General features: G+C 36.9%; 1 protein-coding gene across 1 annotated transcript in view; it reads right to left on the reverse strand.

The window, feature by feature from the left end:
* Positions 1-18,464, reverse strand: part of BIRC6 (baculoviral IAP repeat containing 6) — a 161,298-nt gene that overhangs the window by 109,425 nt on the left and 33,409 nt on the right. Inside the window, exons 11-22 of the mRNA XM_014533188.1 lie at positions 17,470-17,695; positions 15,798-15,958; positions 14,650-14,781; positions 14,032-14,163; positions 12,010-12,188; positions 10,693-10,826; positions 9,742-9,906; positions 9,525-9,656; positions 8,451-8,548; positions 6,697-6,844; positions 5,734-5,867; positions 3,082-3,228 (exon numbers count right to left, since the gene is read on the reverse strand). Coding sequence (XP_014388674.1) covers positions 3,082-3,228; positions 5,734-5,867; positions 6,697-6,844; positions 8,451-8,548; positions 9,525-9,656; positions 9,742-9,906; positions 10,693-10,826; positions 12,010-12,188; positions 14,032-14,163; positions 14,650-14,781; positions 15,798-15,958; positions 17,470-17,695 — 1,788 coding nt within the window. The remainder of the gene's footprint in view (positions 1-3,081; positions 3,229-5,733; positions 5,868-6,696; positions 6,845-8,450; positions 8,549-9,524; positions 9,657-9,741; positions 9,907-10,692; positions 10,827-12,009; positions 12,189-14,031; positions 14,164-14,649; positions 14,782-15,797; positions 15,959-17,469; positions 17,696-18,464) is intronic.

Consider the following 18,464-nt stretch of genomic DNA (forward strand, 5'->3'; position numbering starts at 1 on the left):
AGAAACATGCAAATTGTTCATCACTCTACACCCACCAGCCAATCAGGGCGAGTATGCAAATTAACCCAACAAAGATGGCCACGACCATAGCGGCCAGGCAGTGCTTGGGGCTGCTGGGGGCCAGATGGGAGACACAAACACACAGAGCCCAGCACCCAGCAGCCCTAAGCCCCGCCATCATGGTGCTGGGGCTGCTGGGGGGATCAGAGACATAAACCTGCAGGACTGGCACCCAGCAGCTCCGGCACCCAGCAACCCCAAGGCCAGCCACTGTGGTGCTGGGGCTGCTGGGGGCCTGATCAGAGACACAAACCCACAGGCCTGGCACCCAGCAGCTCCGGCACCCAGCAACCCCAAGGCCAGCCACTGTGGTGCTGGGGCTGCTGGGGGCCTGATCAGAGACACAAACCCACAGGCCTGGCACCCAGCAGCTCCGGCACCCAGCAACCCCAAGGCCAGCCACTGTGGTGCTGGGGCTGCTGGGGGCCTGATCAGAGACACAAACCCACAGGCCTGGCACCCAGCAGCTCCGGCACCCAGCAACCCCAAGGCCAGCCACTGTGGTGCTGGGGCTGCTGGGGGCCTGATCAGAGACACAAACCCACAGGCCTGGCACCCAGCAGCTCCGGCACCCAGCAACCCCAAGGCCAGCCACTGTGGTGCTGGGGCTGCTGGGGGCCTGATCAGAGACACAAACCCACAGGCCTGGCACCCAGCAGCTCCGGCACCCAGCAACCCCAAGGCCAGCCACTGTGGTGCTGGGGCTGCTGGGGGCCTGATCAGAGACACAAACCCACAGGCCTGGCACCCAGCAGCTCCGGCACCCAGCAACCCCAAGGCCAGCCACTGTGGTGCTGGGGCTGCTGGGGGCCTGATCAGAGACACAAACCCACAGGCCTGGCACCCAGCAGCTCCGGCACCCAGCAACCCCAAGGCCAGCCACTGTGGTGCTGGGGCTGCTGGGGGCCTGATCAGAGACACAAACCTGCAGGACTGGCACCCAGCAGCTCCGGCACCCAGCAACCCCAAGGCCAGCCACTGTGGTGCTGGGGCTGCTGGGGGCCTGATCAGAGACACAAACCCACAGGCCTGGCACCCAGCAGCTCCGGCACCCAGCAACCCCAAAGCTCACCACCACGGTGCTGGGGCTGCTGGGGGCCAGATCGGAGACACAAACCCACAGGGGCTGAGGCAGAGGTGGTTAGAGGCGATCAAGCAGGCAGGGGAGAGCAGTTAGGGGGATCAGGCCGGCAGGTGAGCAGTTAGGAGCCAGAGGTCCTGAGGGTTCCCAGATTGGAGAGGGTGCAGGCCAAGCTGAGGGGACCCCCCTTCCCGTGCACGAATTTCGTGCACCAGGCCTCTAGTGTTTAATAAAAATCTTTCTGCTATAGGTAGTCTCAGCCTGAATAGAATACAGAGGTAACTGCTTGTATAGGCATGGACTACCTTCAGAAACAAACAAACAAACAAAAAACAGTTCCGTGGCTTCCTTTGCAGGAGAGGAAATGGTGGGCAATGTGAAGGAATGCTTTTATTTATTAAACCTACTCTTTTATCGGTTTTAATTTTTAAAACTTCTTATTCAAACACATTAATTTTCTTAAATAAAAATCTTAGATAATTTTATGATAGTTCTAAGAAAGAATTTAAGTTACAACTAAAGAATATCTGAAAGTTCAATTTCTTGTCATGCCTATTGCAGTATAAACATAAATTTGTACAAAAGTGACTATTATAGTCCAAGAAAACAAAAACAAATTTTGACCCTTTTGGCATCTGCATGTAAAAGAAACATTACAATTTAATTTAATTTTAAATTGAAACTATCATTATCATAGCCGAAACCGGTTTGGCTCAGTGGATAGAGCGTCGGCCTGCGGACTGGAGGGTCCCAGGTTCGATTCCGGTCAAGGGCATGTACCTGGGTTGTGGGCACATCCCCAGTGGGAGATGTGCAGGAGGCAGCTGATCGATGTTTCTCTCTCATCGATGTTTCTGACTCTCTATCTCTCTCCCTTCCTCTCTGTAAAAAATCAATAAAATATATTTAAAATAAAAAAAAATAAATTGAAACTATCATCATTATACATAAGCCATGAATTTCACTTAGTAGTTACTTCCACAATTGGAAGATATAAGATGATTCTATATAAAAAGTACTCAAATAAAGAACTAGCCGGTTTGGCTCAGTGGATAGAGCGTCGGCCTGCGGACTCAAGGGTCCCAGGTTCGATTCCGGTCAAGGGCATGTATCTTGGTTGCGGGCACATCCCCACTGGGGGGCGTGCAGGAGGCAGCTGATCGATCTCTCTCATCGATGTTTCTAACTCTCTATCCCTCTCCCTTCTTCTCTGTAAAAAATCAATAAAATGTATTTTAGAAAAAAAGAACTAATAAGTTTCTTGTAAAACCCTTTGCCATTGTGAAGCCAAGGACAAGTTTAAATTTTTTCATGACTTCTCTTGCAAATTGCTTTTACTTTCTGTTAAAGTTTTAGAAGATAATAAAGATATACAAAATGAGACATCCCGTTGATTATTCATTTAAAACATCAGCAAAACCACACTATTCAACATACTCAAATATTGGTTCATAAATCTGAAGTTGCTTTAAACTTGCTTTAAACTCATCTCACACTTCTCAAAGCATTGCACCAAATATACCTTTAATTTCAACTGAAAGAAATAAAATAATATGATGCCAAAAATACACACAAGACTGACATCAACTGATGATTATTGAAACTGGATAATGGAAATATAAAGTCTATTGTATTCTTCCTCTTCCCTCTATTTTCATTACGTTTAATATTTTCCAAATTAAAAAAACTTCTCAATATGCACACACATAAAAAAAAGTTAAGATTTAAAGTAGTGCACTAGAGGTTAAGAAAAAAAAATCCTATGAATAGATTTAGAAAGTATAAAACTCCATTCCTATTAATAAATTTCTACTTAGCATGACAGTTAAGAAACTTTTAAGTACTGTAAACAGATATTTAAATCCATATATATCACTTAATATTTATTATAGCTTATAATATATAATAAAATAATGTATATAATAAAAGAAGGTATATACCAGTAAACGTACTTGCATCATCCCTTTCAATTCTCGTTCCATCACTAGTTGACACACAAGTAAAGTGTAGGGGTTCAACTTCTAGAAGACCAGTGAGAGATGTGAAACTACCCTCAGCAGCTGTGCAACTACTGACCTTCCCATTTCCTAATGCAGAAAAGACACAAGTTTTATAATATGTGAATAAATCTTTAAAAGGCAAAAGTCATATGAGAATTATAGTGCTAGTCCAATTTTAATTACAGATGGCGTATAAACAAACACACAACCCTTACATAATGCTTCACAATTGACATGGTATTATGAAAACTCACAGCAGAAGATACTGTCCTTGTTACAAAAGCAGAGTTGCATAAAAGCAACTCAGTGTCCATTCACATTAACAAGAAATAATACGAGTGATATAGATTTTAAGTGAGAAAAAAATAATAAACCAGCTACTTACAATAGCTATTGCCCAATCTGTTAAGTATGCATAAAATCAGAATACAATCTATGATATCAACTGTATAAAATATGACACTAAATAAATAAATAAACATTCCAAAGTATAAACAAGATCTCTAAATGTTTCTTTTTATTTGTATATATTGTCAATTTTCTAAAATGAGGCATACTACTTTATAATCGTAGTTTAAGTTAGCACATACAGTAAAAAAAAAAAAAAAATCACATGGTCACAACTATCCTATATAATAAAAGCCTATTTATGCTAAGTGTCCGGTCGTCCGTTCAACCAATCAAAGCATAATATGCTAATGATATGCTAAGATCGCTCAACCACTCGCTATGACATGCACTGCCCTCCAGGGGACAAACAGTTGACCGGTCGACCAGTGTCTATGACATGCCCTGACCAACACGGAGCAGGCGCTCTGACTGGTAGGTTAGCTTGCTACTGGGGTCCAGCCAATCGGGACTGAGCAAGAGGGCCAGATACACCCTGGAGCCCTCCCGCGGTCCCTCCCCGGCTGGCCAACCTCCCGCATCCCTCCCCGGCCCGATTGTGCACCAGTGGGGTCCCTCAGCCTGGCCTGCACCCTCTCACAATCTGGGACCCCTCACGGGATGTCAGAGCGCCGGTTTCAGCCCGATCCCACAGGCCAGGCCGAGGGACCCCACTGGTGCACAAATTCATGCACCAGGCCTCTAGTGTGAACAATAAAAGCATAGCAATAAAACCACAGCAAGAAAAATGGGTGGATGAACACAAAAGAAATAAGGGTGTATGTAGTAAGGGGAAAGGTTATCTTTAGTTCTTTCAATTTTCTGGAGTTAATACTACTTTAAACATAACTAACAGCTAAAGTGAAACAGAAACTCAAGATGGAAAAAATGAGGATATATAAAAACTGCTACCAACAACTGAAAGACTAAATTAAAAGCAACAGTAGCCCTAGCCGGTTTGGCTCAGTGGATAGAGCATCAGCCTGCAGACTAAAGGGTCCCAGGTTCAATTCGGGCCAAGGGCACATGCCTGGATTGCTGGCTCAACCCCCCAAACCCCCGCCAGTAGGGGATGTGCAGGAGGCAGCCAATCAATGATTCTCTCTCATCATTGATGTTTCTATCTCTCTATCTCTCTCCCTTACTCTCCGAAATCAATTAAGAATATATATATATATATTTTTTAAAAAGCAACATTAAACTGCTATAACCTTATTTTCCAACCTCCCATCAGTGCCTAATATAGGGTCTGACACATGTCTTAAAAAAATATATTTATTGAGCACTTAATACGAGAGTAAAAGGACAGGCCCCAGTTCTCATGGAATACATTTTCTGTATCAAAGGTTATTTCATTAAACAACTAATTATACAATTGAACTTTTTTAAAGTGCTATGTTTTACTTAAGGGAAGTTCAAAGGACTAATCAAGGAAATTAGGGGGAGCGGGCCTAGGCTGTAGTCGGACATCCTTAGTGCTGCCAAGGAGGCAGAAAAGGCTCCTGCCACCCGCTGCTGCACTCGCAGTCCTCAGCCTGGCTGGTGACTGACTGGAGCTCCCCCTGTGGGAGCGCACTGACCACCAGGGGGCAGCTCCTGCATTGAGTGTCTGCCCCCTGGTGGTCAGTGCATGTCATAGTGACGAGTCATTACTCCACTAGGGTCAATTTGCATATAACCCTTTTATTATAAGGATGTTATAGTCCATTCAATCCTAAAAGTATATTCTTCAGAAATGTATACAATACATATAACAATGTGCACAAAGTTTTCCTCAGTAGGGTGTAACGGTAGATGCAGAAAATTATTTTTCTTTCTGCATCTTTGCTTATTACATGAGTACATATTAATTTTATTTTTAATATAAAATATGTTCTTTTATTTTAAAGATAGCAAAAACACGCCAAATAAAAGTGAAAAGACTACAACAAATAATAAAATTTTAAATAGTCTCTTTTAAGTATTAAAGTCAAACTGACATGCAATGAAACATAAAAAACAAGTTCATAACTCTTTCAAAAACAGCCTTAATAATGGTGGGTGGGAGATTAAGTAGGAAAGTCAAATAGTTAGTGATTCACATATGTTAAGTTCTAAATTTTAGTTTTTAAAGATAAAACATAGTAACTATAATCTATGAATGCAACGGTAGCTTAAATACAAGTTTTAAAATCCAGAAATTCCTTTAATAAAAGAAGTTACTACCTGAAAGGACATCCGACAAATCAATTTCATCTGATTGAACACCAATGCTGCTGTTGTATACATTTTTACAAGTAGAGCCATTCATTTCTAAATCAAAGAGGACTGGATCAAATGGTGAGCTATATAATCCATATCTGAAAAATAAAATAATGTCCTAAAAATTTTTCTGTCAGCCATCTAATTAACAAATTATCTATTTACTTGGTTTTAAAAGAAGTTTGAGACAGGGCAGAAAGAGATGCTAACCAGGTTTAACCCATTAAATTCAGTGAATCTCAACTGTGATCCCTGTAAACCTATACTCCAAAAGACAAGGTCCAGAAAGAGTCAACAAATGTGATTCCAATAAGCTGGCAGCTAATGAATCCAGACTGAATCTTCTTCTGCAGATTGAAGCATGGAAGAGATATGAGGCAGCCATTCCTCACCACAATCACATTTGTTGACAGGAAAAAGTACAAAGGCTTTGAGTAAAATTTCATCAAAATCGAGATTTCCAATTTAAAAATGTTACAAAACCATTGTACCACTCAATTTCTTATTTCATTATGTTGAAGTTTTAGGTAATTAATCAGGAGATAAAGAATACTAGTTAAGGACTATAAGTGACTTACATAATTCTGCCTATGAAGTTTTAACAATAGAGAAACAAATTATCTTAAATCCTTCTTCCATTAGCAAGAAATAGAACTTTTAAATATTTTCTTATTATTAGCCTTATGAATAACAATCTTCAGGACTTTCAAAACTGTTAAAGAGAATCATTTCAGAAAAAAAAGAAGAAGAAAAAAATGGGAAAAGAAAACCTTAGGCTAAATATCATTTGGAAAAAGGTTAGGTATAATTTAAATACATTTTTGTAAGAAAAATGGTTTTTAAGCAAATATATATGTGACAGTACTATGCAAAGGTGGTTCCATGTCCAGAAAGGCCCACTATTAGTCATTATATCTATTAAAATACCTTGTCTGAAGTAAAGCCTCCATTGGCGTTAGCCTGTCCTGTAACTGTCTGGACACAGCAGTAAGCAAAGATGCGCAAGCTGTACTGCACCCAGCCAAATCTTCATCTTTAACATAATTCAGTAAGACAAAATACCAATAGACAGAACCTAAAAACAACAAAAATCAACATCTCCTCATTTTTCTCTAACAAAGAAAACTTCAGATTACATATTTATCAGTGTCTCCTTTTCCTAGACTTTCTTACAACTTGCAATTTACAAAGAAGGACCAACCTCCTTGTATGACTAAGAGGACACTGACAAAGAATTTCAATCACATCAATCACATTTTTGATCAGTATATCAGGCTAACTACACATTTAGATTTTCAATAACATGAGATGACTCTGAGGGACATTTTGGAATAGTTAGAAAAGTGTAAAGATGTCAGGGCCTTCAAGCCATCCATCCTGAAATACTGTTTCTCTGTAGCTCTAAAATTTTCAAGAACAATGGATGGCATCATTGAGTTACAACTAACACACCTTACTAAGCAAGTGAATGCAGTATAGTTATTCTATACTGCCAGTTAAATACAGACCAACATTGCTTAAAAGATGATTGTGGTGATGTATTTTAAGACTCTTTGATAAAATTTGAGGTATCTAAGTAAGTACACACCAAAATTTAAGCATCTTACCCTCTAAGGCTACTGTCAACAAAATATTTTAAACAAAGAAGACTATTAAAGTGATCAAGTCCAAAATATCCTACTCTATATAACATAGAGTTAAGAGTTTTGTCCACTATATGTTCAAAGTAAATATAAACAGACTATCTAAATTAAGATAGTGCCTAGCCGAAGAGGCTCAGTGGTTGAGCATCGACTTATGAACCAGGAGGTCATGGTTTGATTCCAGTTAGGGCACATGGCCAAGTTGCAGGCTTGATCCCCAGTGATGTTTCTATCTCTCTCTCCCTCTCCCTTCCTCTCTGAAATCAGTAAAAATGTATTTTTAAAAATTAATAATAAATTAAGATAGTGATAATACCCATTTACCAAATAACTTTGAGAAAGCTTTATTTCCTGGTATACCACAAAGATCAAATCCTTATGAAATATATTTATCTCATTGAGATAACATGTTGAATGGGTTGGTCATTTATAAAAGAAAACACAGTAAGAAATGGCTACTAAAAATACAGCATTAGGTTTAAAAGGGCATATCAGTATCCTTTCACAATAACAATATAAAACAGCAAAAGACATTTTAAAAAACTTTTAATCTTCATTACCTTATGCATATGCTACTTTAGGGGATTGCTTTCTCAATTCCTACTTCATAATTACATTCATTCTTAAATGACATTACCAGTCTTCAGGTGCTAAAAAAAACCCCACTGGCCCCTTTTAGAGAATTTCAGTTGACTATAGCTGCTACCAATCACACACCTCTCTGATCACTTACTAGCATTTCAGTTTGTGATATCTGATCTATAGTCAGTAAAAACACCACCAAACTCAATAATTTCAATGAAATTAGAAAATGTATATATTAAGATTATTTGATATTTATACTTATCTATCCCACTTTTTCCTAGCAATATTATTAAACAGAAAGTACCTGCCCACCCAATCAGAACACAACCACTTAAAAAGATAAGCTACAGAAAAAAAGGGGAAATCGACAAAAAAGTTATTAAATAATCCTAAGTATATTGTGAAATATTTCCCACGACTACAGTTACTAGTGATTAAACTAATTTCACATACCACCAGTTGCAGCTGCAGGTAAAAATGACATATTATCAAGTAAAGCCTTCAATAGAACAGATCCAAATCCTGGTTGACATGGGTCACATTTTCCATTACTGAAAAGTTTTAAAAGAAAAAATGTAAATGCATTGATACTCAAGATCCAAATTCAACTGAAACATGGTGCGGTTCTTTTAAAAATCTTCTAAATGTATTCATACTAATCACAATAAAAATCTGCCTTAGGGCCCTATAAACAGGCAAAAAGATAGTAAGGACTAGTTATACAAAGGGTCTTTGTAACTGTTTTCTTATGCATTAAACCATTCACTTTACCAAAAGGGACTGACAGGCAGGTACAGTCAATATTGACTATTAGCTTTTAAACACTCCTACGTAAGAGTCTCAGGATCTAGAGAAAATGATCTGGTCAATATTACAAATAAACCTGGTAAGACTGTCATATAACAGGGAACAAGGCTTCGGGTGAAGGATCCAAAGACAACCAGGGAGAGTAAGAGTAAAGGTGGGGAAAGAGTTCCCCTTACCAAACTACCTAAACTGCTACTAATAGGCAGAGAAGCCTATTTACTAATAGGTTTATTTAACATAACATTTCCCCCTAAAAACCCTAAATTCTTTCTTAGAATCTCATCAACTTTTACAAATTCTTTTAAGTTATACATACATTCAACAAGGTTCATATTACACTAGAGCAGTGGTTCTCAACCTTCCTAATGCCGCGACCCTTTAATACAGTTCCTCATGTTGTGGTGACCCCCAACCATAAAATTATTTTCGTTGCTACTTCATAACTGTAATTTTGCTATTGTTATGAATCATAATGTAAATATCTGATATTTTCACTGTTACAAATTGAACATAATTAAAGCATAGTGATTAATCACAAAAACAATATGTAATTATATGTGTGTTTTCTGATGGTCTTAGGCGACCCCTGTGAAAGGGTTGTTCGACCCCCAAAGGGGTCGCGACCCACAGGTTGAGAACTGCTGCATTAGAGACAAGGTATCACCTGCCAAACTGCAGCTGCGTCTACAAAGTAAACTTTCAAATTAAAAAAACACCAACCTAATGCACAAGGCTAGAAATCGGGCACACTTATGGGCTATGCTTCGTCCTGCCTCAAAGAAGCAAACACGTACAATATCCGAGAGACATTTTCGTGTTTTTGAAAGCAAGCTCTCATTTCCTTCCTTTGAGCTGCAAAACAATAGCACACATTTGAACTTGCATTCATAACATCCAAAAAGCAATCATCAGCGGTAGTAAAATCTTATTTATTAACCTTCCAGGTCCATTGGAATGTACTCCTGCTAACCAACAAAGAGTATCCAACACGAGGCTCTGGGCATGTTCTGTGATTTGGCCATCATCATCTGCTTTTCTACAAAGGGTGTTAAGAAGCTTCTCATGAAATTCTGAAAACTGTAACATGGCACATCGTTGTACTCTACAAAAAAGAAAATATAAATACATTAACAACCAAAATAAAACAGACTAGAGCTATCACAAGCTGGTTGGTCATATGCTTCATTTTAAATCATAAATATTACAATTTTTTAATATGTTTCAATGACTTTTACATTTTTTAGAGAGAGGCAGTGAGAAGGAGAGACAAAAAGAAATACTGATGAGACACAGAAGCATTCATCAGCTGCCTCCTGCATACCTCCTCCTCCTGGGGAGGGAGCCTGCAACCTGGGCATATGCCCTGACCAGGAATTGAACCGGCAACATCTCGGTGCACAGGACGATGCTCAACCAACTGAGCCACACCAGCCAGGGCAAAATCATGAATATCACAATTTTTTTAAAAAACTTTTGAAAATAAATATTACAGTGAAATGTCAGCCTCTGAACTTAATGTTATGGTATTAAGAGATTTAAAATAGTATGTAAGCAATACTTGGCTTGTAGAAAGTTTTAAAAGAAATAAAGTTAATAATAATGTATTATATTCTGACATAGTGAGTAAAACTTCAAATTATTTATTTCTTTCCTCATGCTACAAATATTGTATTCCTGGTATATACCAAGCAGTATATAGACACTAGGGTTAAACCAATGAAGTAGAAAGATAATTCATCCCTGAATGAGATTACAAGTTCTTAATAAAAGAAATGAAAATTTTAAAAGATTTTTCAAGTTAGATTTTAAAATATTGTTAGTATATTTATTCTTCTTTTGTATGTACTTTAATTACTATAAGAATAATAGGGAAAGGGAATGAGGTTACCTTTCCTTAGAAATTGACGTTTTCTTAAATCTTCGAATTGTGACTGAGACCTCTTGAAGTAAGTCACAACCCCGGAGGTTTTCAGCTTTACGAGTGCCACTTGCATTTTCATTCTTAACATTAGATGATTTTTCCTAAATGTACAAAAGTAAATAATTGAATGAACAAATTATACTATAAAGTATTTACTATTAAGTTTTCAAATAAAGGACAATAACTAAATTATGACTATCATAACATAAATCTTAAATTAAAATGAGTTTTTACCTTATATTCAGTAAATGACTAATTTCCCTCAGAATTATAATAGAAGAGAAAAAGACATAGTTATTAAAGTTAATACCCAATGGTTAAGATTATAATGCCAACATCCTGAATCCAAGTCCCAGCTACAGCACTTAGAAGCTACATGAGATATGACAGCTCCCAATCTCTAATGTTCACTCACTTTCAAAAACAATTTTTTTAATCCACACTGGAAGATTTTTTAAATTGATTTTAGAGAGAGGAAGGGGGAGAAAGAGAGAAACATCGATGCTTTGCTTCCCAGAGGTGCCCCCACTGGGGATCAAACCCACAACCTAGGTATGTGCCTTGACTGGGAATCAAACCTGCAACCTTCTATGGTGCACGGGAAGATGCTCCAACCAATTGACCCACCTGGCTCCAGCGGTTCACTCACTCTCAATATGAAAAATGGAAATAATACTTGCACCTGCTCTGCCTATCTCATTTATTTTTAAGGATTAAGTCAGATACAGTGCACAGAAGTCCTTGAAAAATTAGAAAACCTGTATAATCATAAGATGATTGGTATTACTGATATTGCTACTGTTGCCTATGAATAATGATGATAAACAAATTCTCTATAAACTTTAGGAAAACCCAAGATCAGACAATTTTGAAGAGACTAACTAGTTGCAGAAAATCAACCATGAATATTACAATTTATCACTCCCCAACTTCTCTTTCTACATAATCAAAAAAAAAAAAAGTGATGAGTTACCAGTAACAGGCATTAAATCAAACTTTCTCACTTAAAGAAATAAATATTATGACCTAAAATAATGTAAAGGGAGGTACTAGCTAACAATTACTCCTTACCAAATATACCTTATGCAATTTACGTAGTTTGCTTAAAGTTAATTCAAAATATTTTCTTTTCAATATTTTTTAAGTCACTGTAAAAAAAAAAAATACAAACTAATGATCTGCTGAAAAAAACACACAATGGTCATACTACTTCCAACAGTGTGTCAAATCTCATCTACAATGTCTAAAACAGAATTGTTATAGTTCAAAATAACTGTTTCATACCTTGACTGCTGCAACTTTTGCCAAGAGTGAAGCAAGTGAATAACCCTTGTTACTCTGATGTTTCAGGGATGGAAGTCTTACTACAGGACGCATGCCGCCGTTACAGATCTCATCTGTTCCTCGTTCATTCACTGCCTTGACATGGATTAAAAACGAACGATATTTTCCTCCTGCCATACCTAGAGGAGCAGCATAGAATGGGATAAATAACTGAATCACCAAAAGGGCAAATTGTTTTTTATCTTCATAATGAAAGTTAAAAAAAAACATTTAAAAAAAAGAAAACACACAGTTCAGAATTCTTTCAATATTACACTGCTATTTTAGTATAATATAATTGAATACCTTCCTATATTCAATTGGTAGCCAAAAAACAAAAAGCATAGGAGTTACATGAGTAGCATTAAGAAAAAAATTTTTAGCTGTTGGGCATATTTTCCCCAAAAAGTTAATGATTCTAAGAAATTTTTATGAACCACAGATAAATACAAAGAAAAAAACTGTCATTAAGGCACCACCCATATGTGTATCCACACAATCCTTTTATGCATCCATGCACACCCATACAAATAAACATTATAGTATTAATAGTTGAAAAAGCGAAGGTTTTGGGGTCATTACCTGGGTTTGAATAATGACTGCCATTTATAAGGTATATGACAAATTAACCTCTCTGTGGTTCAATTCCTTCAAACGTAAAATGAAAATAATAGTACCGACCTCAAAGGTAGCTTAAACATATAACTGCATGGATCAAATTAATACACTCATCAGCAAACCATCAGCCTATTGCTGCACCAACAGATATTAAATTTTCCTGTGATTATAACCTTTGTTGTTTTCCACGGATCTGCCTGTCTACCATGCTAGCACTACACTATTACCTTCTTTTTTGTTTATTTTGTTTTTTGTTAATCCTCACTCAAGGATATTTTTCCATTGATCTTCAGAGAGAGTGGAGGGAGGAGGAGAGACAGAGAGAAACATCAATGTGAGAGAGACACATCAATTGGTTCCCTCCCACACCTGGGATAAGGATCGAGCCTGCAAACCAGGTATATGCCCTTGACCAGAACTAAAGGTATATGTGTGAATGTAGATAAACATTATGAAGGAAGCATATGTAAATTAAAAGTTATTTAGATGGTCAGATATTTTCTTGGTTTGGGAAAGGATCTCCACACCCCACCCCACCTCCAAATTTACTTTAATAATAAGGGGGTATTTTGTTTGTTGGCTTTTTTTTTTTTCACCCTTGGGAAACTGGGAGAAGCTAAAATAAGAGTCCTACTGCAATATCTATTATCTATATAATTGCCAATTATTTTAAAGTATACATTAATTATAATTTATGTTTACTTGAGACACTCAAAATGTTACATCTGATACGTATCAAGAACACTCTTCTATAAAAACCATCTTCAGAGACTATATTTTAACAATATACAGTAAACATGCCAAAGACACAGAACTCTCCAACTGATGGGAAAGGGATACATGTCAGGGCATATCTGGCAACTTTAAAGAGCTTTGTTAGATCGCACAAAAGTCACCCTGTATTCACTTTATGCTTTTTCAAAAAGCACTAAGACCTCTCAGACAAAGAAAGTAGGGTCAGAAAATTTCACATAAAAATAGTCATTTATGCCCTAGCTGGTCTGGCTCAGTGGATAGAGTGTCAGCCTGCGGACTGGAGTGTCCTGGGTTCAAATCTGGTCTAGGGCACATGCCTGGGTTGCAGACTGGATCCCCAGTAGGGGGCATGCAGGGGGCAGTCAATCAATGATTTTCTCTCATCACTGATGTTTCTCTCTCCCTCTCCCTTCCTCTCTGAAATCAATAAAAAAATTTTTTAAAAAGTAATTTATGAAGGAAATGATGTCAGCTACCAGGAAATTGGTGGAATTGCTAATAAAAACCCCAAATAAAACAATATCTTACTTTTTGTTGGATCATGTTTTTTTTTCTATTTTTAAAATTGGGTCATTATTTATTCTGCTTTGGTAAAATATGTTACCTTACCTTTAACAAGTTTGGGACTTGTTAATGTCAACATCCCAGCATGCCCTGATAGATCAAGGCCACTAGCAAGCCATACTGGCCCACATAGAATGTCTTCTTTATGATCTTCTAAAAATGGACATAATCTAAGACCTAAAAAGAAAAATATACATTTTCTTTTAAAGTAGTTGATAATGTAAAGTGTAATATTTAATAGGCAAATTCCTTCACATTTACATGTATTACCACCACACAAAATACCATACTTAGAATGTGTTCAAGTATGAATTCACTATCATGATAAGGAACTATAATAATCAATTATCTGGTATATTATGGTTTTTTCCCATTCCCATTTTATTTACATTCACTTTGATTTTCAATAGTAATAATAAAACCATGACATAATTTCAAATACCAACATATTAAAAAGAAATAATGCAAGTAATAGCGCAGCAGTGTTCAAAAAGATGAGCTGAAAGTTAAAGCATTTGGCCAAAGCAGAATTACAGGTTACTTTTTAATCATGTTCTCAAAACCAAGTTTTTGCAAGCCATAAGGAAATCTGTGCCCAGCATGATGCATTTGGATCACTATTCCTTTTACTGTCATGGACAACAGCTCTATAATGTAACTCACACTGTGATTCCTCTACATCCATGTGCTGCATTTCTTCATTCAAATCAACCAGGGACGGTTTTCCATTTTGTTCCACTTCAATGTTAAGAGCTGGAGACAAAGGAAAGGTGATCTGCCTATCTACTGCTGTTTCTAGAGGACAAAAATATTAAACTTAATTTACTTAATATCAATGATTTATGTGCCTAAAATTCTAAAATTTTCTATAAAACTGGGAACTGTTGTGATTTTCATCACAGATGCTACAAAATGGTTGTCAGGAAGAAGAAAATTAGATTCAATTAATTGTTCATACACTCATCTCTTTTTTAATCATGGTAAAATATTCACCTGAAGAAATAATTTGCTGGCAACTGAACTAAAAGTTCTTACCCTAGGCTGCAGAGTACAAGCACCCAAAGAGTTTTAAAAAAGATCAATGTCTAAGTCTTAAACCAAATTAAATCACAATCTGTCATATTTCAAAAGGATACAAACATACAAAAATTCATACACACACATACACACACACACATTGTTTTAAATAGGAAAAATTTCAAGTTTCATTGTCTTTAACCCCCTGGGTAAAGTAGCCATTTTACTCTTTTATTACCCCCTGCCTTTTCAATTAACCTATTAAGAAGAAAAGGCTGACAAAAGTAACATCTAGTTCCCAATATGCTAAATGTGTAGAATCTTTTTATAATTCAATATATCAAATTCTAAATTTGTGACAAAGATGAATAGAAATGGGTATATTTCTGGCATGACATGAAAGGTTGGGTTTCACTAGTAACCTTACAAGAATATGACTTCCATAACAAAGTCCTTTTCCCAATCAATTCTCCTCTTAAAAAGAGTAATGTATCAAGTTTAATAATGCTAAAAGTGAAACTAATTCACAAAGGAACTAACTGTATTTCCCCAAAAAGTATAATTAAATTATTTAAAAATTTATGCAATTCTGAACAATACTGAGTTACTGAAAAGCTCTAAAGTATTCCCAGGATTAGCTTTTGTAAGTAAAATCACCAAAAGTAGAGCAGAAAATATTGGGGAAGGGGATGAGAGCAGGAGAGGGAACTGGCAATCCTAGACAACGAATTAGTTTTTTAAAGAAACCAACTACAAGATAAAATCTTCAAATATAAATTTTGACTCATTCTTACCATTGACTTTCCCTAAGCCCGGAGCTTTATTTTTCAGCAGTGTCACCTGTATCTGTGGAATATTGGTGATGTTTGAGTTCAAAACGAATTTGAAGTCCACATGTCCAACCATACAAGCCTTCGGTAGAACCAATTCAAATACATGCTCATCCCAACTGTTGCTGTCAAATAAGAAAGAATATGCTAAATAAAGCAAAAATTTTCCTTCAGCCATAACCATATTACAATTAATATCACATTTTACACTGTGATTTTTAGCCTCCAACAAAACTTAATGCTTCTCCATTCAGGAGAGAAGATAAGCAGCTCCCAACCCAGAGGTTACTTAGGGCCATGAATCATCTTACTTTAGGAATCCATACCTGCCTTGGGAACTGTACATTAATAAACCCTTTTTGCTTACAGTATGGACTATTATGCTTCAGAATTATCTGTAGATTCCTGGGCCCGACCCTAAATCTATGAGTAGGGTCCCAGGAATCTGCATTTTAAAACAAGCACTTCCTGTATTTCTTAATGTGTCCATTCTGATTTAAATTCTATATACATATATGCTGAAAAACAAAAACAATCTCCAAAGCATACTCCTCCACTAAACTCCAGATTCATATCCAAATGTCTACCAGACAGCTCAAATTTATCATAAATCCAAACTTCATGATTATCCATTCCAATCTCAGTAAACAAATTTCCACTTTTCAACTAGCTCATCAATCCAAAACCTCAGTCATCCCAGACTCTTCTCTCACACCAGATGTTCATTACATCAGCATATATTGTTCCTTCTACCTCCAAATTATATCCATATCCAAAAGCTGATCACTCTTTTCACTACTTCTATCAACTATCACCATGTTCCAAGCTACCATCACCATTTCACATGGATTACCACAACAGCATCCCAACTAGAATCCTTGCTTCCATCACTGCTGCCTAACACACACAACCACTCAATCTACAGTCAACACAGCAGTCTTACAGCATCCTTCTAATATGTAAATTATATCACATCACCCCTATACTTAAACCCTCTAACATCTTCCCATCTCACTCAGCATAAAATTCTCACTGTGGCCTATAAATACATTCATGATCTGATTACCAGCTGTTTTAGACCTGGCCTCTGACCAATCCCACTACGTTCACTGAACTCCAACAAATGATCTTCTTGCTCTTTCTAGAATTCATAAAACATACTCCCCAGTATCTTTGCAATCCTACTGTCTCTGAAATAATGTCTTCATGGAGGCCTTTCTTTGGTCCCTTATATTAAAAATATTAGACAAATTTGCTCTCTCTACATCTCATTCTTACAAGTACACACGCAACTATTCTATATCCATAGTTTTAATATATTTCAATATCTTTTATGACTATATGAAATAGTAAATATCTGCTTACTGTCTATCTATTACAATATAAATTCCACCGGTCATTAACTGTTAAATTTGTGGACTGAATGGCCAAACTAATGGCAATGGTATATTATTTTCACTATTTTATTCTACAAGTACGAATATAGCAATTTCCAAAATTAAGGCAAGGAATAAAACAAACAAAAGCTATTAATATAAAAAGTTAGGAGAAACAGTAATACATATCTAAGAATCTGTTGCCTCTAAAAAATATATAATATGGATTTCCAGTTTAATACCCTGGAAGAATATTTTACCTGTCAGTCTGTAGTTTCCAAGTTCTAGTATGCTGAGCAGCATCTCCATGGTGCTGCTGATGCAAATGTTGAGGATGCCTCCTTTGCTGCTGTTCTTGTTGAACTTCTACCCAGCATGGAGGAACAGTAGCTGAAAACCGTGGAGTCAAAGTCTCAAAGCGGGTTAGCTCCACTAAAGATGTCAAGATGTCAAGGGTGAATGGCTGGTCCACCAATAAATCAACTCCTTAATAATAGTGAATGAAGAATTTGAAGTAAGTTTTATAAAAATATTAGTTTTAATTAACGTTATTATCTACTCAAATTGCAACATTTACTAAATATCCTGAAAGTTAATAATGTTAGCTCAGATATCTACATGCAACTAAAGTAACTAGCACTGACTACATAACAAGCAAAAGAAAAATACATTTGAATATTTTAAATTATAGGAAGGGTACTCATTACTGGAGAAACCCAAAGTCAACATGTTAGAAAAGTCCTAATTTTACCTCACCCTAAAGTAGAAAGAGCAACAAAAGTAACGGTGCTAAAATGAAAGTCTAATTTACATCAGAGAAATATCAAATTTTAGATTTTCTTATTCATGAAAAAAAAAATTGCTAACCATGAGCAAGCATGTAACATCTGCCCTTTAAACAGTATTTTTTCCACTTCGATGATAGTTGAGAATATCATATATACATATCATCATTATAAGAATAACAACCAGCTTCAGACAAATTAGTTTTTTAAATAAATATATGTATTCATATTTGTCAAATGTCTAACATTAAAGATGAAAGGCTGTTTTTCTTGTTCCAATTAACAAAAGCTTAAAGAAAGACTAAAATTCGCCGAAACCGGTTTGGCTCAGTGGATAGAGTGTCGGCCTGCGGACTGAAAGGTCCCAGGTTCGATTCCGGTCAAGGGCATGTACCTGGGTTGCGGGCACATCCCCCGTGGGAGATGTGCAGGAGGCAGCTGATCGATGTTTCTCTCTCATCGATGTTTCT

This window comes from Myotis brandtii, unplaced genomic scaffold (assembly GCF_000412655.1).
Source record: "Myotis brandtii unplaced genomic scaffold, ASM41265v1 scaffold953, whole genome shotgun sequence".
NCBI lineage: Eukaryota > Metazoa > Chordata > Mammalia > Chiroptera > Vespertilionidae > Myotis > Myotis brandtii.